This window comes from Typopeltis vanoorti, chromosome 22 (genome assembly GCF_054136105.1).
Source record: "Typopeltis vanoorti isolate ZY-2024b chromosome 22, IOZ_Tvanoo_1.0, whole genome shotgun sequence".
NCBI lineage: Eukaryota > Metazoa > Arthropoda > Arachnida > Uropygi > Thelyphonidae > Typopeltis > Typopeltis vanoorti.
In genome coordinates, this window is record NC_143570.1 from 92,947,408 (window position 1) to 92,970,207 (window position 22,800).

The 22,800-nt window shown below is 36.2% G+C and overlaps 1 protein-coding gene across 3 annotated transcripts in view; it reads left to right on the plus strand.

Moving 5' to 3' along the window:
* fray (oxidative stress responsive kinase frayed) overlaps positions 1–22,800 on the plus strand; it is a 570,703-nt gene that overhangs the window by 92,365 nt on the left and 455,538 nt on the right. For all 3 annotated transcript variants that reach the window (XM_090411795.1, XM_090411792.1, XM_090411793.1), the window contains exon 2: positions 1,784–2,019. In XM_090411795.1, coding sequence (XP_090267921.1) covers positions 1,784–2,019 — 236 coding nt within the window. The remainder of the gene's footprint in view (positions 1–1,783; positions 2,020–22,800) is intronic.

Below are 22,800 nucleotides of genomic sequence, written 5' to 3' on the forward strand. Positions count from 1 at the left end.
ATTATTATTAAACAATAATATTATTTTTAAATAAAATATAATATTAAAAATAATATTATAATAATATTAAATTTTTTTTTAAATATAATATTTAAAAAAAATTATTTTTAAACAATAATAATATTATTGTTTAAAACTACTGTACTGATGATGTCCTAAGATACTTAGTGAAAATTATTTAATTGTAAATATTTCATCCTATGGTTAATACGTGTTTCTTTTAATTATGATCGCACCACAGGTTTCGTTATTTAAAAAAAAAAATCTTCATTGCATAAAGATTTTTTTTTTTAAATAACGAAACCTGTGGTGCGATCATAATTAAAAGAAACACGTATTAACCATAGGATGAAATATTTACAATTAAATAATTTTCACTAAGTATCTTAGGACATCATCAGTACAGTAGTTTTAAACAATAATATTATTATTGTTTAAAAATAATTTTTTTTAAATATTATATTTTTAAAAAAATTTAATATTATTATAATATTATTTTTAATATTATATTTTATTTAAAAATAATATTATTGTTTAATAATAATAATATAATTGTTTAAAACTACTGTACTGATGATGTCCTAAGATACTTAGGATGAAATATTTACAATTAAATAATTTTCACTGTGGTTTATACGTGTGTTTCTTTTAATTTTAATTGCATAAAGAGTTTCTGTTGGTGCACGTTTCAAAATCATCAATTTATAATAACCATTATAATATTAAATAAGTTTTAAAATGTGCATACTAATTATGTAATAATTGTAAAAGTATTATATAGTAATATTACGCAGAATGATGTACGTAATTTATTGATTTTAAAGGCAAAGTTTAATACAACTTCAAGTAACTAAAAAGTATTCCCTTTCGAGCCCGAATGAGAATCACTACACAATATATTCTTATAGGTATTATTTCTGGAACAATTTCCATGTTACCGTCTAAATAAATATTAATTTTTATGGCTATTTTTGCCTATTAAACTCCTAAATAACAATAGCCATAAAAATTAACATCTTTATAGGCTAATATTTGGAAAGTTTACATAAGATATTTTTCAATGTTTTCTTTGGTTCTCAGAAATCTATATATAATTGAATATCCTGGACAGAATATTGACTTTAGGATATTTTGATTTGGTTTGTTTTTTAAACGATTTAGTTAAACTCAATCATGGCTAGTTCTCTTTAATATCGTGAAATTCCTAAAGTCCAAATTTTACAGAGAATTTAAATTTTCCTTTTGGTAGCGACCCAAGCTTCCAAAATGGAAAATCTATGAAAAGTTAGCGTTCCCGGATTTCTGTATCAGTGTAAGAAGTTCCTAGAATTGTAAATTCTATGTAAATCGAAGGGGTTAACTTCGAAATTTCACTTATTTCGTTCAGAGGAACCACTCAGATGTGTCACTACGCGGAGTTAAAAGCGAGCGTTATTACTGTGTTCTCATTAAAGTTCCGCTTTTTATTTATTTATTATTTTTTTCCCCATCAAAGTTTACCAGAAATGCAGATGCTAATGTCAGGGTTTATTTTGTTTTCAGAGTATGCAGCAGAAAAGTTTCATAAGTCTGCTAAATTCTTTTTTTGGATAATGTAATATTCGGCTGATATTTCATCATACTAATTCATCACTGAAGAAAATAATTTTTCATTTTCTTATACTGTAGAATTTTAATGAATAATATTTAATTATAAGTTACATTTGTGACGTTAGCTTTCACTTTTGAGAACTAAAGCTTTCTTATCAGCGAACCATTCATAACACTTTATCATGTTTTTCAGAAAAGCTTCTCGCCGAGCCGCAGAGAGAGCAGGTCTTCCTGTTCAGTGTTCACCTGGAATGTACCGAAGGATAAGTGCAACCCCACAGATCTTACAGGAGCAGTCGCCAGTTCAGAGAACAGTCACTAGACGGAGCATTGGGGATATCTTGGCAGATAAAATGGCTGAAGTACATGCTGCTACGCCTGGAGGTTGGCCAAATGACAAGGATTCATATGAACTTGGTGAAGTTATAGGTAAGTTAAAATGTTTTCTCACATTCGAATTGTTATTTAGTTACCACTGAAGGAAATTTTAAATATTAAAAAGGCGTATTATTGAAAGCAGTAATTTAATTTCGTTAAGACTAGGGCACATAAAGTTGTGTAGTCAATGTAAGAAAGGCCTGGATTATATGCTTTCCATTGCAAGGTACAGGCTGTCAATTATGATTAAAATACAGCCGCTGGCATTTATGTATTTCCGAAATGGTTAATGGAATTAATCATTCAAAGTTTTTCGTACTGAAAAGCATTATTTTTTCTGTTAATATATTAACAGAAAAAATAATGCTTTTCAGTACGAATTTGAGAAGCGGTTCCGGTTTGTCTATTTTATTTATTTATTTATTTTTTAAGTGTTCTGATGCAGAAACGTGCACTAGTTCACTAGAAATGGTTTTTGCACACTGATTTTAGAGACGGAAAGAAACCGTCGACTTTTTCAAATTAAATTTGTAAAAAGTTAATTTAACCTGTATACTTAAATCAGTTTTTAACATTGTAACTATGAATGATTTAAGTTATTTAATTTGACTGCCTTTCTTAAATTTGTAATTATTGTATGAAATCAATAGATACAAAGGTGAAAATTAGAGGTTATTATTTACTTTCTAATAATTTCAAAATGTGAAGGATTATTTTTCCATTATCAAATGTTAAAGATGATATTTTCATAGAATGTTTAGAATGATTAATTACCATTATTTTGAGGCTTATATTTAACCATTACTTTTGAATTTTATGTCCCACCCAGAAGATAATTCCTTCTGAATCATAACAGGTTATGTCATTACAGAGTAATTATTTTTATTTGTTGTATTAATTCAGATATGACTAATTATGTAGTAAATTTAACAACTTGGAAATCAGAAAAGAAGAAATGGTAGCTTTGATTCCCTAGTTTTTTGGATCTTAAGATGGGAAATGTAACTGTCATATACAATCTTTCAGCGATTTTACACTTTAATATTTTTGGTGAAGTGTTATTAATAGATAGTTGGCCTCATTGGAATTGTATAAGAGAAATGGACTGCATTTAAATGGATTTGGTGCGAGTTCTGGAAAGGTTGTTTCGGAGCTGGGAAGGAAGAGTAATGGGAGAGAGGTGAATAAGAGGTTTGAGGAAGTAAAAGGTAATGTGAGCATATGTACAAGAGAATAAGGAAGTACTTGCAAAAGGAGAGGCGAGTAATGTGATTGAGGGAAATGCAAGACAGTAAAATGGGAGGAGTTCAGATGGATGTGGTGACAAAACATGAGAAGGGAAAATCTAGGAAACAGTAGCAACTGTGGATAGACAGAAGAATTAGATTCTGGTATGCAAGGGGAACATTTGAATGTGGAGAAGTTATGCAAAACAATCTGATAAAGAGCAATTTGAAAAGACAGGTGTGGAAGTCATGTCAGATGTGGCATGGGTAGGATTGTTTATATACACAGTAACAAACTGTTTTTCAAATTCCAGCAGTATTAGGAATAAGGAGAATGAAATTGTTGCATTGAGAATTAATTCATCCTAAAGTTAAATAAGTGAAACATAGTTGACGATGATGTTCTGACAAGAGTAGACATTGGAAGGGTATGATGTTGGAAGTTTTTTCCACTTGGTTAGATTATAATAAATTTAGTTTAATCCTTTATCCAAGTGTAAGCAAACAGAGTTTGCACCTGAAGTATCTTCAGGACTGAGGCAACTCGTGGTAAAGGTGGACCAAGCTCTCATCACTACTTCTTAGTATCGACCATAATGCAAAGCACATCTCCTTGCAGACATGTATAATGCTATGCATTAAGGGAAGGGCCACTACCCAGACCGGTTTCGACCTTTATTGAGGTCTCGTCAGTGGGAGCCAGACCCAGAAGTGGTGATACTAAGGTGGAAGTAATGGAGAAGTTATATTTACCTATACGAGTTGCCAAAAGGTATCTCACCGTATTAAATTAACTCTGGATTTAGAGAAAGATGTTGGAAGTTTTTTCCCACTTGGTTAGACTATAATAAATTTAGTTTAATCTTTTAATCCTTTGTTTGCTTACACTTGGATAAAGGATTAAACTAAATTTATTATAATCTATAATAAATATATACTATAGTAAATATAGTCTATAATAAATTTAGTTTAATCCTTTATCCTTTATCCTTTATAATCCTTTATGGGAGCCTGACCCAGAAGTAATGGAGAAGTCATATTTACCTATACGAGATGTCAAAAGGCATCTTACCTTATTATTAAATTAACTCCGGATTTAGAAAAAGATGTTGGAAGTTTTTTTCCACTTGATTAGACAATAATAAATTTAGTTTAATCCTTTAATCCTCTGTTTGCTTACACATGAATAAAGGATTAAACTAAATTTATTATTGTCTAATCAAGTGGAAAAAAACTTCCAACATCTTTTTCTAAATCCGGAGTTAATTTAATAATAAGGTAAGATGCCTTTTGACATCTCGTATAGGTAAATATGACTTCTCCATTACTTCTGGGTCAGGCTCCCACTGACGAGACCTCAATAAAGGTCGAAACCGGTTTGGGTAGTGGCCCTTCCCTTAATGCATAGCATTATACATGTCTGCAAGGAGATGTGCTTTGCATTATGGGAGATACTAAGGCAAGTAGTGATGAGAGCTTGGTCAACTTTTACCACAAGTTGTTGCCTCATTCCTGAAGATACTTCAGATGCAAATTTACACTTGGATAAAGGTTAAACTAAATTTTATTATTGGATGGGTATGATGTTTGTAAGGATAGATAATGTGAGAAGGCAGCAGACTTGTGTTCATGCAGTGTGGAGATGAAAGGGGTGTGAAATAGTGGCAATGATTTTTAGTCAGTATGGTGTGAAATGAATAGAATGAAAGATTTAGTCGGATGTTACTATAGACTTGGAAATGTTGAAAATTACTGTATAAGTGAATTGACCCAACAAATAAGAAACGGGTGATTTCAATTATGGTAAATAGTGGCAATGATTTTGAGTCAGTCAGAAAGGTCACTTGCTTGGTAAAAATAGCAAGAGTTTTTGAGCAACAGTTAGTCAGGGCAAGTTCTTTTGATATATATATATATATATATATATATATATATATATATATATATATATGAGCAACAGAAGAAAGAATTGATTCTTCTATTGAATTGTAATATAAATAATAATATAATATAAATTGTAATGAAGAGACAGTATCTGGGGGCAAAGAGAACTTTGAGAGTCAACTACCATAGACATTTCATAATGGAGAGCACATGAGGATTGAATCTTGGATTTGATCATCTCATTAGAGGATATCATTGGGAGGGATTGGATCGTTCTTCAGTTGGTGAGTGTAACTATGAGGTGATCACTTGGGTGGTGTCCAACCAATGAAGTGTTTAATGAGAATTAGGATTCCAATTTAGGTAGATAATATCAACTTTCTTTTTGATGGGCAGCATGAAGCTGCTAAAGGAGATCTGTTTTAGCATCCTGCTCATTATATCAAGGTAGGAAAATGACAAATGTAATGCTTATTTAGATTTTGCAAAGGTGTTTAGTAGATTACCATACAACAGGCTGATAATTAATTTAAAGTGGATGAGGTTATATAATGGCTTAGTCTGTTGGACAGTAGATTGGCTGTCTGATAGCAAGTTTTGTTTAGGCAGTGCATTTCAGAAGTAAGTCATCAGCAGTGTGTATGTCCCTGCAATCTGTTTTTGAAGTTGTTACTGTTTGAATTGTATGTTAATGAAATGATATTGGGAGAGGTTTCAATGGAGATATCCATTACAGGAGAATTTGAAATGACTAAGAGTTGGCAGGTGACTGAAGCTGCTAGTTCTTTGTTATAAAGCATGAAGTTTTAAAATATGGGCAGAGATGGGATGCACAGTATACATTTGATGGAAGATATATTACAGGAAGCAGATAAGTGATTTTGGGATGATAATGGACAAGGATCAGTGGCACACTCAAGATTTAATCTTGGGGGCGGGGGGGGAGTTGAGTAGACGATTTGAGAATACACACTATGCATCGCATACAACCTATGACTGAGCATCTGCAATAATCGTTAATTCATAAGTAGTATAGAAATAGAAGACACGACACAACATAAATTTAAAAAAAAATGAATTTTTATTAGGAAAAGATTTTTGGAAAATTTTCTAGTGTTTTTTTCCTTTTTCTTTAGGAGAGGGCCAGGGCCCCTTGGCCCCCTCCCTGGGGGTGCCACTGTCAAGGATCTAAAAGTTAGGGGAAATATCACTGAAATTGTGAGGACATCACAATGGTTTGTAACAATGATGCAAGAGGAACATGGATATGTAGAAGTAAGGAGATTGATTACTTTGTATAAAACATTAATTAGACACAGATGGATTACTGTCAGATATGGTCACCTGATTTTCAGGAGTTAGAGGATGTGTTGGAAAGGATCTGTAGATGATTAACTAAGATGTTTTCTGGTCTCTGGAATGTCAGGAACAAGATTGAGGAAATACACTGTGCAATGCCTTGTGAAAGAGAGGAGGCAGGGGAGAAATTGAGCCATAGCTTGGCAAGGAGTTGTTATTGGATTAATGTGGAAGAGATTTTTCATGGAATGAGGGAGAAAAGGCAGAACACGAATCTTTTACTGGAAACTGTATAGTGAGAATGGGATTGAGGAATAGTTTTTTTTTTTTTTTGCATGTGATGAAGAATGCTTGCCCTGAGAGTGTAGTGTGGAAACAATAAATGACTAAGGCATGATTTGATGAGTTAGGTATATAACAGTAGGACCTTCTTCCATGATGAGTGTGAGTCCATAGAGTTCAAAGGTTAATATGTTGGAGGTTTAATGGAGTATTGACAGCACTAAGAAGAGATTAAAAAGTATTTTTTAATGTTTCTGATATTTTGTCTTAGTCACTGAGACATCTTTAGGGAGTACAGCTAACAGTTGTAACACACACACAAAAAGGCAACACAATACTCAATGAAACGTGGCTATGACTAAGTCCTATCAATGTGGTGTGCTCTCTATGGGATTTATAGGAGGCCTAGAATGCAAATTGGGGCCTTTGATGATTATGATTAACATTATCTAAATTTTGTGAAGTTTTTGCATGTATTTGTTTAAATTCTGTTGATTTCTGAGTGCTGCTGCAGATTCCAAAAACAGTCTTGTCTTTTTTAAAATTTACTGTGATGGAGCATGGTGGTTTTCTTCCAGAACATCCTGTAAGTGGTATCCATGGTCTGCAAGACCAGATTGACCATAGTTGTGATTGCAGATGTAAGTTTTGTATCTAAACAGATGGTGGCTGATCCAGAGTATGCCAACTTGCAGGAACAGGGTACTGAGAAAGGAGGGAGCTGATTTTTGGTAGAACAGATAAGGTAACAAGGTAACCATTTGGAAGCAACACTCCTTCCAAATGGTAACCCTTCTCAGCATACTGAAAACCCACTCACACAGGCAGATACTTTCACACCACCATCCCCCCCCCCTCTCAACAATGTGGCATCATTAAAACTCTGACCAATAGAGCCTACAATCTTTGTTCCAGTGGAACCTCTTTTTTTTTCAACAGAACTCAACCATATACACACCTTCCTGTCCGATGGTTACAGAATTCAAAAAAAATAATAATAATCGCTCCTCTCCTGATCCTTATCCATACCTTCATAAAGATTTCAGAAATGCCATCATCATCATGTCCAGGGTAGAGACCCTGGCTATTTTTTTCCAGAAAAAAATAACCAGGGTCTTTAAAAAAAAAAAAAAAAAGTACAATGTCTACATGGCTTTTAAGCCCCACCAGAAATGTGCTACCCTTATATGTTTTACCAAAACTTGGCTCCCATCTCTCTCAGTGCCTGAAATATATAAAGCACCCTGTTCCTGTAGGTTGACATAGTTCAGACACATGGGGGTAGATCAGCCACCGTCTGTTTAGATGAACACAAAACTTTAATCTGCAGTCATGATTATGGTCAGTCTTGTCTTCTCTTGTATTGGACACTGCTCACAGGATCTTCTGGAAGAAAACTACCATGCTCCATCACATTAAATTTAAAAAATAATGTTTTTGGAATCTGCAGCAGCACTCAGAAATCAACCAAATTTTACCAAATACAGACAAAAAAAACTTCCTAAATTTGGGAAACATTAATCATTAGACATCTCAATTGACATCCTATGCCTCCTACAAATGTCCATAGAGGGCACACCACCTTGATAGGACTTGAGTCATAGCCACATGTTGCATTGAGTATTCACTCACCTACATAAATGTATTGGTTGTTACTTAAATTAAGGGGATATTAAATCCCACATAGTTTTAAAACCGAATAAGAAACTCAAAGATCGGAATCAGAGAGTTTCTTGCCGAATATAGTATAGTAAACTATAAAATATCGGCGACACTAGCGTTAGCCAATGCAAGTGATCCTAGTACGTAGTACAATACCGGGCAACTCGTTGCAAAGGTGGGGAAGTTCAGATCGCTATTCTTAGGTATTTTCCATAATGTAAAAACACATTTCCTAGGAAATGTATGCTGTTATTACATTATGGAGGGAGGTCACTACCCAGACCGGTTTCAGCCGTTTTTGAGGCTTCATCAGTGAGTAGCTAGACCTAATACCAAAGTGTATAGCGAAAAGAACTTATGTACTCTGCGAACAAGTTTTCCAAACAGGCAACCATTAAGTTACTTAAGTATAAAGAGCTAATACGCTTCATTTCGGCAATGAAAACATTACTTAATGGAAAATACCTAAGAATAGCGATCTGAACTTCCCCACCTTTGCAACGAGTTGCCCGGTATTGTACTACGTACTAGGATCACTTGCATTGGCTAACGCTAGTGTCGCCGATACTTTATAGTTTACTATACTATATTCGGCAAGAAACTCTCTGATTCCGATCTTTGAGTTTCTTATTCGGTTTTAAAACTATGTGGGATTTAATATCCCCTTAATTTAAGTAATGTTTTCATTGCCGAAATGAAGCTTATTAGCTCTTTATACTTAAGTGTATTGGTTGTACTTCCTAAAGATGACTGAGATGATATATTGGAAGCATTAAAAATATTAATTCTTTCTTAGTGTCCTCAGTACTCCATTAAATCTCCAGCATGATATCCTCTTAACTCTTAAAGCAGTAGAATTTTTTTCTCTTGTAAGACAGACTGCTAAGAGAACAATTATTATTATTTAGGCCTCCAAGGAGTCTTTTGACTCCTTGGAGGAAGGAAAGACCTCATTGCAGGAGGTCCTTCCTAGGAAACAAGTCTATCAATACTCATCGTGGGAGGTGCCTCCTAGGAAACACAAAGTCTATCATACCACTCCTTAAACTCATTGAATGTTCTCGCTCTCAACACTCTATCAGGCATTGCATTCCACGGTTCAACCACCCTCCATGCAGAGAAACCACTCCTCGCCTCTCTTGTTCAGTTTCCTTTCGTAACTTCCAGGGATGGTCCCATGTCATCACTCCTTCCCGCTGTTCAACCAAGCGAAAGACCTTCCCAGTGTCAACCCTGTAATCACCTCTCAACAGTTTAAGTCTCAATCATTTCACCTCTCCTTCTTCTATTTACCAAACTCTGCAGTCCACATTCCCTCAGCTGATCCTCATAACTAACATTGTACAGTCCTGAAACCATCTTTGTTATCTGCCTTTGTACCCTTTCCACAGTTAATTTATCCCCTTCAAATCCTGGGGACCAAATCTGAGAACAAAAGTCTAAGTGTGGTCTGATCAGGGTCTTATACAATGGAATGATAACTCTTTTATCTCTGCAGGTCAGCGTCTTTCTCATTATTGCAGCAATCCTCTGTATTACCTTCACTACCTTTGCAATATGTCCCCTAAATTTCAGGTTTCTATCAATCATCAACCCCAGATCTCTTGTCTCCCTTACTTCCTCCAGTATAATTCCTCCCATAGAGTATGCAGCATCCCATCGATGTTTCCCAAACCTCAAAAAAGACCTTGCATTTTGCTGCATTAAACTGACACCCCCATTCATTTGCCTATCTGTCTAGCTTATTCAAATCCTCTTGCAAGACTACCACATCTGCACTATTACTAATAACCCTTCTCAGCTTCACATCATCTGCAAACAACTGAATATCCCCCTGTAATCCACTGACAATGTTCCAGTACTGAGCCCTGTGGGACCTCACTTGTAACCTTCTGCCTCCTTGAAACTGCCCCACCATATACAACTCTCTAATACCTATCAGACAGCCAATCCTGTATCCAGTTGGCCAACCTGACATCCAAACCCATGTGCTGCAACTTAAATATCAGCTTATGTGGCACCCTGTCATATGTCTTCGCTAAATCCAAGAAAATGGCAGTATATGCCTTTCCCTTATCTACTGCTCTTGTAACTTTATTATAAAAGGCTAGCATATTACTTAAACAAGAGCACCCACTCACAAATCCATGTTGACTCACACAGATAACATTACCCTCATCTGCCCAATGTTGTATACAGTCCCTAACTAATTTCTCCAAGATCTTCACAACTACTGATGACACACAAACTGACCTGTAATTAGACACTTCCAGTCTGCTACTGCCCTTATGCAATGGCACTATCTTACCTTCCTTCCATTTCCTGGGCACCTTTCCTGTAGCCAAACTTTAATCGAAAAGCCAGGTCAAAGGAGCTGTCAGTTCCTTAGCACATTCTCTCAAAACTCGTGGTGAAATACCACCCAGTCCCACAGCTTTACTGACATCCAGAGTACTCAGTATTTGGAACATGCTCTCCTCCTGCACTTCTAAACCTTGAACCTGCCCTATCCCTCTAATATTAAAATTTACTCCTCCAGGATGAAATAAAGTGTTCATTGAGCAATTCCACTATGTACTCTGCATCAGTCATTCTATTCCCATTTTTATCCCACAATGTCATTCTTCCACAATCATTTCTCCTCTTACTGGCCACATAGCTAAAAAATTCCTTAGGATTTTCTTTGGATCTTAGGGCCAATCTCTTCTCATATTCCAGTTTCACCTTCCTTACCATACTAGTCACTCTCCTGGACTGTCTTATTTTCTTCCATGCATCTGCTCTTCACTTGTCTCCTTATATCTCTTCTATAGCCTCTTTTTCACACGCAGTTCCTGTTTAATATTGTTTGTCATCCACTTTACACCAAATTTTGTCCTCTTCTTTACTTGTGGAATACAGCTTACTATTGCTGCTAACAAATATTCCTTCACAATTTCCCCAGCACTAATGATATCTAATAAATAGATACAATGTGTCTGGGATGGATTGTATAGCATAGAGTAGCCTACCTCCCCCCCATGAATTTTTGAGCTTCATGGAAGTGCCATGAAATAATCTCGTATATAGCTATATGGGTTGACTCTTAACTGGTCATAAATGACATGGTCCTAAGTTCAGGTAATATATCATATGCTATATAGCTCAGTGGTGCACCCAGGTATGGGGCCAAGCAGCCCTGGCCCTCCCCAAATGAAAAAATTAAAAAACACTAGAAAAATTTCCAAAATACTTTTCCTAATTAAAATTCATTTTTTATTTATGTTGTGTCATGTCTTCTATTTCTATACTACTTATGAATTAGGGGTCACAATAAGGTGAGAAACCCCTATAGCAGTGTTTTTCAACTTATGGTCCACGGACCACAGGTGGTCCACCAGCTTAAATTAACCAAATAAATCTATATATTTTAATTATCCAAACAAAACAAATTAAAATTGAATAAGTAAGTAAAAATTATTAAAATGAAATGAATACTTAAAAAAAAAAAATAGCGGCAGCATGTTCATTTCATGACCATGCTGAGCAGCAGCAGCAGAATGATGAGTAATAAAAGAGGGGTGAAGTGAAAAACAATATAGTTTTATTGCTTCCACCTTCCCTAGCAGTTTTGTCAGATTTGAAGTGAACATATGTTATTCATATTTCAACCAATTGCTTGTTGTTTATTGATTTTTATTGTTGAAGGTTTTCCTCCTTCAACCAAGGCTCAATATATCATCAGAAGTGCTAAGTAATACTTGGACAAAATTTCTTGTGAGTTAACCCCAGTATTTATATATTTTTTCGGAAATCGCGCAAAGGAAAGATAAAAGCAAGCTGACAAATGAGTTGAAATGCTAACTCTCTTCAACCGAATTCCAATAATATGTGAAACTGCCATAACAGCATTCACTATATATATTAGGGTTACCAAATAATTTTATAAACTTAGTTATTTTTCCTCCTAATCCCAAGTAAGCAAACAGTTAAGTTTGCGCCTGAAACGTAGTTCAAGTCTAAAGGTGGTGCAACACCAGGGCAACTCATTACGAGTAAAATAACCAAGTTTATAAAATTACTTGGTAACCCTAATATACATTATTCCCAAGATAAAACAACTTATTTACATATATGTATGTAACATAAGACTTATAAAAATAACAAGGTAAAAAACATGGACTTTCCAGCTTAATAAAAAGAAACAGAATAGTAACAGTGATATTTGAATAGGTGACCGCATGCTACTGTTGGCATGAGTTGAATGTGTCTGACAGCTAATTTTAGAGCGCCAGTATTGGATAACTGCGCTATGGGAATCAGGCAAAGTGTGAAGGGTCCAGAACTATTTCTTTTGATTTGATAATTTGTCTTTCAAATTCATCTTGGCATATATATAAATTGGTAGTGCAGTCCCAATCAACTTGGTGTGGCCGCTCTTCGAGGTTAGAGGTTGCGGAGAAGATTATAATCTCAATGCCACCTTTAAGCCGCCCACTAAACTTAAAACCATATTTAGCTCCTCTAAGGATCCTCTCCTCCCATTGACTCATTCTGGAGTCTATTGCATCCGCTTCACCTGTAACTTACCATACAATGGTGAAACAGGACGGCCAATCCCTATATGTAAGAAAGAACACATTAAATATAACCATTATGGTGAAACAGGCCTCTTAGATCACGCGCTCAACACCTTACACCAAATTCACTGGAAAAGCACCTGCTGTTTACACCATACAAAAACCTGGTATGAAAGGAAATTTAAGGAAGCCTGCGAAATCCTGATAAACCACCCAAATATCAACAACAAAGATGGCATGAAAATTCTCAGGATATGGATGGCACAGATTCAGCCTACCTAATATATAAGATCCAGCATAAGTCAGGACTCTAGCCAATTTTCTGCTAGTATTAGAAACTATTCCATACCAACTGGTTGGAATGTACTTTTATAATCATGATGTTAATATATGTATATAGATAGATACATAGATTTGTTGTTGCGCCCAATGTTAATAATACGACTCTAGCGTTGATGTAGAATTTTTTATTTTTATTTTTATTTTTTCCACCAGAAGTCAGGCCAACAACTGTTGTAGTGGTTGGTCAGTAACTTTAACAAACCAGTTTGATTGTAGTGTAGCTTGTTTTTTGTGTATAGTTGTATGCTGCAGAAGATGACCTTGACATAAAGGTCGAAAGGTGAATGTAGATATTAGTTATATTAAACTAAAGTTTTTATTCAAACACAGTAGTTGTCTCCATAATTTTCAAAAATGTAACAAAGATCTATATTTAAGTTTTGTCGATCTGGAAAAGGCATATGACAAGTTGCCAAGAGAGAAGCTATTCAATACGCTACAGTTATATGGTGTTATTAGGCATTATATCAAGCAATACTTAGTCTTTATTTGAGTTATAAGTCAGCAGTTAGAATTGAAGGAAGTACAGGAAGATGGTTTAATGTTAAATCTGGTGTGAGACAAGGATGTACATTATCCCTCCTGTTATTCATTATCTATATGGATCACATTATGAAGGAAAATGCTATTAAAAATTATATCAAAATTGGAGATGTTAATATCAGCTCTTTGCTTTATGTGGATGATGTTATACTTCTAAATAAATCCACTACAAGTCTGCAAGAGTCCTTGACTAAATTGAATAACTGTTGTAATAGATGGTATGAAGATCAGCAATAAAAAGACAAAGACAATGAAAATAGGCAGAATCATTGAAAATGTCAACTTCATTGTGAACGGAGAACCTGTGGAACAAGTAAAACATTTCAACTACTTAGGCACGATTTTTACTGAAGATGATAAATTAAATATGGAAATAGACAATAGACTCAACAAAGTTGGTATGCTAGAAAGTCAATTAAATAAATTCATATGGAATAAGAGAGAAATTAGTCGGAACACTAAATTAGCTGCATACAAGACAGTGTTCAAACCAATTTTAGCTTATGGATCTGAGACCTGGGTCAGAAGTAAAACACTTAACCAAAAACTAGAGACCACAGCTATGAGAGTCCTGAGAAAGATTATAGGTGTGAACAGATGGCATCAATGGCAATATCATATTAAAAATGAGGATATTAGGAAAGAACTTGGCATTGTCAGCATCCAGGAATGCATTAGCAGAGCTAATCTTAGGTGATATGGTCACTTAAACAGAATGGGCAAGGAAAGATTATTAAAACAGGTGTTCTCTGCCAGGTTGGCAGGAAAATGACCCAGAGGAAGACCAAGATATAGGTGGATCGATACTGTACAAAGTTCCTTAGATGATAGAAATATAAGATCTGATAATGTTGGAGTCTTGACAAGTAACAGACTAATTTGGAGGAAAATTGTAGATAAGAAGTTGGTAATGATGAATATTTTTCATGTAGTACTATCATATCCTGTACACCCCTCGAGGGCACATGGCAGGAATTTGATGATGATGACAAACCAGCTGTTGTCATATGTACTCCAACATTTCTCAAGTAATTATAACTATAACCTCTTAATTTGTTTTTAAGTGTCGTATTGTAGTCACTTGATGTACCATTCATGTAATTTCATAGAAATGAACAGCCTTCTTACCCATGTTGCAGACAATATCTGACGGGGTTTATCCCATCTCCTAATGTAAGCCAAACTGCCAAAAAAGCAACCTGTTCCTAAAGTAATTTGAGGAATTAGTGTTACTAGAATTGAAGAGCAACAAAAGAATAATTACAAAATGGATAAGCATAATGCCACTGTAGTTCTAAACCATCATTATTACATGCATAACTAACCTCTCTACTCAAGAATTGTTCCACCTACTATACTTTTGACTGATACTGCCAGCACATGCTGATCAAACTCCTTCACTGGCTTCTTAAAAATGTTACCTCCTGGCCTATAGAAATGAAAACTATTTTATATGATATTGTTCCACCTATAAATTAGCCAAAGTGTTCTGCTCATTTTAAGTACAATATAGAAAAACTTGCCCTTCATCTCATTAGCATAATGCTCAGTTATGACATTTCTCTTTACAGTTCCACTTGAAGGACTTGACTTTCTCCAAACTGAATTTCCTCCTGATATCTTAGCCTTGTTTCAGTTCACCATGAACCGAAGCTGTTTCTTTTGCAAGGAAAATAATCTAAACAAATAGAGGTGACAGCCAACCCTTGATTTACATGCCAATCTAATGGATCCTTGAATATTCTGTTTAGAGAAAACTGACACAGACTAAATATATTTATCAATTGTCACACACTCTCTCTCTCTCCAACATTATGAAATTATAAAAACTTTGTTCATCAGAGTAAAATTGATTTGTTCTGCTAATAATGCTCTCACTACAACTTGACAACACTTTCTTAGCCAATGGCTATAGTCCTTACCAATTCAACAAAATTTAACATCCCATAACACATTTTCCTTCAAGGGAGAAACTATACTAAGTCTGCCTCTATCCCATATATCTTGGGCACATCCGAAAAGCTGACAAAAATTCTAACATGATCTCATAACCTTTACAGAGTATGCAAAATATTCACATCTCCTTTATCTACTTTCCCAAAGGCCAGCTACAAAGCCCAGACCTCCCTGGTGTATATGAAAGTATCCTGCAGTTTTAAGCTGTTCTACTATGGCCAAACAAGTGGGACAGTCAAAACATCAGAATCTCTGAGCACAAAAATTGCACATGGTTCCATAACTAGCTCAGAATTTGCAGACCATAGACTTTGGACCTCACTGCAAGATATTCTAGAAAAAAAGGTTAACTTACTTCACTCAAATGTCAACAGATTTTACTGTATGAAACTGATTCAAATATAGGAAATGCTCATCCTCAGCCCAATGGACAAGAACATCTAGTGTAGCTCATTAGGTGACACAGTTTAGAACTTAGGGCTTATCTTTGCTTTGCTTCAGCCTCATCCAGTGTTGTGTATGTATGAGAGAGTAGAGAGGAAGTGGTTTGGGTACTGAGAAAAATGAAGAATGGAAAGGCTGTGGGAGCAGACCAGATACCTGGGGAAGTGTGGAAAAGTTTGGGCAGTGAGGGTGCGGATATGTTATGGGATCTGATGTGTAAAATAGCCCAACAGGAAAAGATACCAGAGGAATGGAGGAAAAGTATTCTCGTCTCCCAATCTACAAAGGAAGAGGAGATGTTCAAGACTGTGGCAACTATAGAGGAATCAAGCTGATGTCACACACATTAAAAATATGGGAAAGAGTAATTGAAGCAAGGTTACGGCAGGAAACAAAAATTGGTGAGGAGCAGTTTGGATTTATGCCAGGAAGAGGGACAATGGATGCAATATTTGCGCTAAGGCGATTGATGGAGAAATATAGAGAGATGCAAGTGGATCTGCACATGGTGTTTATAGACCTGGAAAAGGCATACGACAGAGTGGCCAGGCAGGAGGTATGGAGGTGTATGAGGAAGAAGGGGGTGTCGGAAAAGTACGTGAGGTTGGTGAAGGAGATGTATGAGGGAACAGAAACTCAGGTCAGGTCTAGTGCTGCATGACAGAAGGGTTCCCTGTTGTCGTAGGGCTACACCAAGGGTCAGCTCTGAGCCCCTACCTCTTTGACCTGGTCATGGATGTACTAGTGGAGGATGTCAAGAAGGAGGCACCATGGAGTATACTGTTTGCTGATGACATTGTTCTATGCGAATCATCCTGAGAGAAGCTTGAAAATACCCTGGAAGAGTGGAGAAAGGCATTGGAGGAGAGCAGCATGAGAATTAACCGGGTGAAGACTGAATATATGTCAACGGGGAGTGACGAGGATATCGTCATACGACTCCAGGGTGAAAGGCTAATTTCAGGGAAGAAATTCAAGTACTTTGGGTCGGTTGTCGAGAGGAATGGTGACCTGGATGAGGAAATACAGCACCGAATAACATGCAGTTGGATGAATTGGAGGAAGATGAGCGGGGTCCTGTGCGACAAGAGAGTGAGTTGTAAGAGGAAAGGAAAGCTCTATAAGATGGTGGTGAGGGCGGCGATGCTCCATGGTGCAGAGACGTGGCCTATAACCAAGGCACAGGAGAGGAAGATGGAGGTAGCAGAGATGCGGATGTTGAGATGGATGAGTGGTGTGACAAAGAAGGACAGGATAAGGAATGACTACATCAGAGGGACGGTTAAGGTGGGACCAATTGGCAAGAAGATACAAGAAAATAGGCTGAGGTGGTTTGGACATGTTGAGAGGAAGGGTGAGGAGTATGTTGGTAAACGAGTGGAGTATATGGAATTGGAGGGAAGGAGGAAAAGTGGGCAGGCTCAAGCTCAGGTGGAGGGATAAGATGACAGAGGATCTTAGGGAGAAAGGATGGAGTCCGAAGGATGCTCTGGACTGGAGAACTTGGAAGAGGAAGGTTAAAGATTGGTGCGCTGACCCCATTTAACATGGGATAAGGCAGAGTGGAAGAAGAAGTTCTCTGATGATGATGGGAATTTGATTTTGCTGAAATGTTGAAGTATCAAAGTATTTGATACTTCAACATTTCAGCAACATTTCTACAACCTTATTAAAATACTAGTATTCATAGAAAAAATGTCTGAAGTGTAATGGTTGTAGCTACAAGGTGACCAAAAAAAATTTATCATATTCTTGACCTCCATGGAGTCAGAGGACTCATTGTGGGAGGTCAATACCAGTTAGCACCAAGTTTATCATACCACTCCTTAAACTCATCCACTGTCTGCATGTTCACCACTCTCTCAGGGAGTGCATGTCCTACTCCCTGATACTGCTCCCAAATATTTAACTCTGTGATATCTGTCAGAGAATCAATCACCAATCCACTAACCTGATATTCAAACTCATATGTTGCAACTTAAAAAAAACCAAATTACTACGTAGCACCCTGTAAAATGCCTTTGAAAAATTCAAAAAGAACAACAGCATATACCTTACCCTAATCCATTGCTTTTGTTAGTTTATTGTAAACAGTAACCAGATTACTAGGACACAAGCGCCCTTTAGTAAATCCATGGTGGTCTGCATAAATGTTATTGTACTCATCTTCCCAATTCTGTATATGAGTTCTTACCAGTTTCTCCAAAATCTTAACAACTACAGAAGAAATATAAACATACCTATAGTTTGATACCTCCATTCTATCACCACCCTTATTCAATATCATTATCTTTTTTTTTCTCCTCAATTGTCTGTTTAGAAAATGGGTATCCAATGAAATGGATTATATCATTACTAGATAGATTTAGGACGGATTTGCCTAAATTTCTATTCCTCACAAATAACAGACTTGAATTTTGTATATCGCAAAATGCTGAATTTTTGTCTGCTCACTGCTTACAATAGGTCTGATGCAGATTTCAAACTCTGAGTGAATGAATGTTTAGGTTGGTAACAGTTACCACCCTAAAGGTAGATGTTCACTATAATTTCAGACACTTGCCAGTTATAAGGCGGACAGTGTGCTTTTGAGAATGAAAGAGTTGTAGTACTCAAAAGAAAGAAAGGGGGGGGGGATATTCACTAGTCTCTACACACACCTCTCACTTTTCTTTTCCAGAATTTTTGAGGATTAAAAAAAAAAAAACATTGAAATTCAGTTCATGGTTACTTTGTGGATACATTTCAAAAATTATTTTATGGATGATTTCTTTTTTTATTGCTTATTTGTTAGGAAAGGAGTCCTTAGAGAATCCTGTCTGTGATGGGGTAGAATAGGGAAATTTATTAAACTTTTCAAGCTGGTTAAAAACCAAGTTTAAAACAGACATGTTTTTACTCCTCTTGCTAAACAGACTAATCTGAAAAAGACACGCACTTGACAGACATAAGATTAAGTAAATGGTGGGTTGATTTAAATCTGCTGAGATCAGATGCAGCATTACTGAATGCATCAAAGCCTTAAAGAGGAGGTATTAGGATGATATGCATCTAGAAAAACTAATCTGACCATGCTTTGACTTCATTTATTAAATGTATTGAACTGTCATATTTGGTATATCTCTTAAGAGTGTACAAGTGTATACACCAAAAATGATGTTTTTACTTTAGGTTTCATATAACCTTATGCTTTTGCATCTTGAAGGATGTATTCTTTATGCAGCTTACGTACATCTCTATCTTGCAGATAATATCACACATATATGAATAGAAGTGAGTATTGAATAAAATTGAATTGAATAGAAGTGAGGCAGAGGTCAGCCCTTTAAGATGTACCATACTTATGTAGATCTTTGTTTACAGGGAAAAGTCCTTCCCCCTCCCATCTATTCATCCACATGCGTGCACACACACACACACACACTCTCTCTCTTTCTCTTTCTGGTGTATTGCAATGATGGCTTTTTTTTTTTAATGGAGTGATACCTAATTATTAATTTCATTGTCAATGCATTTTATCGTCTTTAGGATAACAGCTTCAGTTTGAAGATATTTTTCTTAGAATTGAAAGAAATATTTTTCTTTCAATTCTATACTTTCAATACTAAGAATTTTTCATAGAAATTAGAAGAGTTTTTTTATAGAATTGGAGTTGATAACTGTAAATGTTCTTATCCCTTTTAATGTTATTTCAGTAAAGCAAACCTGCATCTAAATGATATTTCTGCACACATGATTTTCTTACATAATAATATTCACTCTATGTACTAATTACTGTGATCACCCAGTCTTAAAGTCCGTTTCTTCATTTCAAGTGAGGTTGTCTCTCGGGACTTCATTGTTGCATCTCAAACTGTCTACCCTTCTAAAATTGCATAGATCAAACTAGAAGAGATGTTACTGTATTTGCTACAAGCAGTGAACTTTCACATCTTGTCTATCTCCTCATTAGAATACCAGATAATTCTCTCCACTCTCTTAACACCTGTGATCTCTTTTTAGGCAGTTCTCCTGTTTGACGTTGGGTCCCGGTAACTCTAGACAAGTTACCTTAGTTACTTCTGTAATCTCATCCAGGTTCACTTTTCTATAGAACGTATTTCTTGTGTTATTTGGCACCACAATGATACCAAATGGGATGACTTGAGATTTTCAATTCTCTTTTCCTTGGAATGATTACTTGTTTTGTTTTAACTGAGCTTCATTCCTATAAACATCGCAATGGAGGTCTTCTTCCTTTATTTCACTCAAAATCAAACGGCTATCAAAGCCTTGGCTTTGTTTTCCAACAAGCAGTCCAGGAAAAAAAAATTGTCAATGTACGAGACATAGTTGAAATCACTTCATCTTTAAAAATGCTAAGTGATATGTTCTTCTGGGAGGAGAAATAGACTCTCAGTATCTTTGATCTGTTTCTAGATCTTTTTTTTTACGGCTAAAATAAGAAAAGTATTATAAAGTAAGGCATCAACTATATCAAAAAATAATTCTTGGAATGGTGGCAAATCAATACATTCCAAGGGTGAGAAGGTTAAATAAAGTAGGTGTGAGAAGGATGAATAAAGAGATTAAGCATGCGATACAGAGAAAGAGGGCATTGTGGAGGCAGCATATGTGAAGTGGAAATAACCAATTCCATGAGGTTTACAAAGACTAGGCGAGGAGGGTGACTTGGTTGGTGAAGGTAGCTAAAGAGAGGTATGAACAGAAGTTAGCTAATGAAGCCAAAAAAGAATCCTAAGGCGTTCTATTGATATGTAGCCACCAAAAGAAAGAATGACTATGGAAGGATGACATTGATTGTAGAAAATGGTATAAAGACAGCTGTTGAAGAAAGTGTGGTGGAGATACTTAATGAGCAGTTTATACAGGTCTTTCAATCTTGTGAATGTGACTTCATGGAGAAATTGAGAGCAGTAGATGATGAGTAGAGACTGACTGCAAGTGAGCAAGAGGTGCCTGGGGAGCTCAGTAAACTAGATGGTAATAAGGCTGTGGGACTTGATAATATATCACCACATATTCTGAAGGAATGTGCCAGGGAGTTGACACCTGTCTTGACATTTTTTTTTTTAATACGAGTCTTGCACTCAGCCAAGTCTCTAAGGTGGGTAAGATTGTGCCACTTCATAAAGGAGGTGATCAAACTCAAGCATTAAACTATAGGCCTATCTGTGTGTGTCAATTGTTGTGGTTAAGTTTGTTGGAGAAGCTTGTGAGAACTAGGATCCAGAGTTGGTTTGACAACAATGGTATCATCTTTGATGGACAGCATGGATTTGCTAAAGGGAGGTCATGTTTTAGTAATCTACTTACTTATTACAATAAGGTGACTGCTTCCTTGGACAGAGGAGAAGGATACACAGTGATATACTTGGATTTGGCAAAGGTTTTTGATGAAGTACCTCATGATAAATTGATAGGCAAATAGGAGCAGATGGGATGGGATATTAGATTGGTGCATTGGATTGGAGATTGGCTGTCTGATAGGAATCAACAAGTTGTGTATGTGGGGGGGAGTGATGTCAAGGAGGAAAGTCACTAGCGGAGTGCCTCTGGGATCTGTTTTAGGGCCATTACTGTTTAACTTGCATGTTAATGATATAGGTGAAGATTTGGATGGAGATATTCAATTGTTTGCAGATGATGCAAAGTTGGGACGAACCATGAAGAGTAGTGAGGATGTTTTGATCTTGCAGGAAGACTTGAATAGATTGAGTGATTGTGGGAAATGGGGATGCAAGTTCAATGTTGCAAAATGTGAGGTTTTAAAATTTGGAAAACAAAGATGGGATGCAGAATTATGCTTGATGAGGATACATTGTTGGAGGTGGAAGAAATATGAGATCTGGGGGTGATGGTGGATATGGATCTAAAATTTAGGGGGACACATTGCCAAAATTGTGAAGGCAACACAAAGGCTTCTGGGAATGATGTGGAGGACACTGACTTGTAGAAGCAGAGAGATTCTTGTTCCATTGTATAAGGCTTTGATTAGGGCACACATGGACTACTGTGCCCAGATTTGGTTACCTGGTTTTCAGAAGGATGAAGAGATGTTGGAAAGGGTCCAAAGGTGACTGACTAAGGTAGATTCTGACCTCTGGAATGTAGAGTATTAGGAAAGATCGAGGAGAAGCAATTTGCAGAGTCTGGTGGACAGGAGGAAGAGGGAAGATATGATAGAATATCAACCCTTACCAACACCTATAAGTTGGTAAGGGATTGTTATAGGCTCAATGCTGGAGAAGTTCTGCAGAAAATAGTGGGAGATCGGGGAGAACCAGAGGTCATCCCTGGAAACTGTATAAAGAAGGTGTGAGTAGGGGAGTGAGAGGCAGGTTTTTTTCATGCAGAGTTATAAATGATTGGAATGCCTTGCTTGAGAGTGTGGTGTCTGCATGGAATCTGAATGTGTTCAAATCACGGTATGGTGAGCTATGTGCGTGATAACATCACCTCCCAGATAAGTCTTTGACTCCATGAAGTCTTGGGTAATAATACATGATAAAGATGAATATGTTGGCTGTGAGGTAATATCTTTTACACTAGTAAGAAAATAAGCTGCAATTTTGATGAATGAATTAGCGTAGTCAATAAGTGCACTTAAAATTTTAGCTGTGAAAAGAATTTCG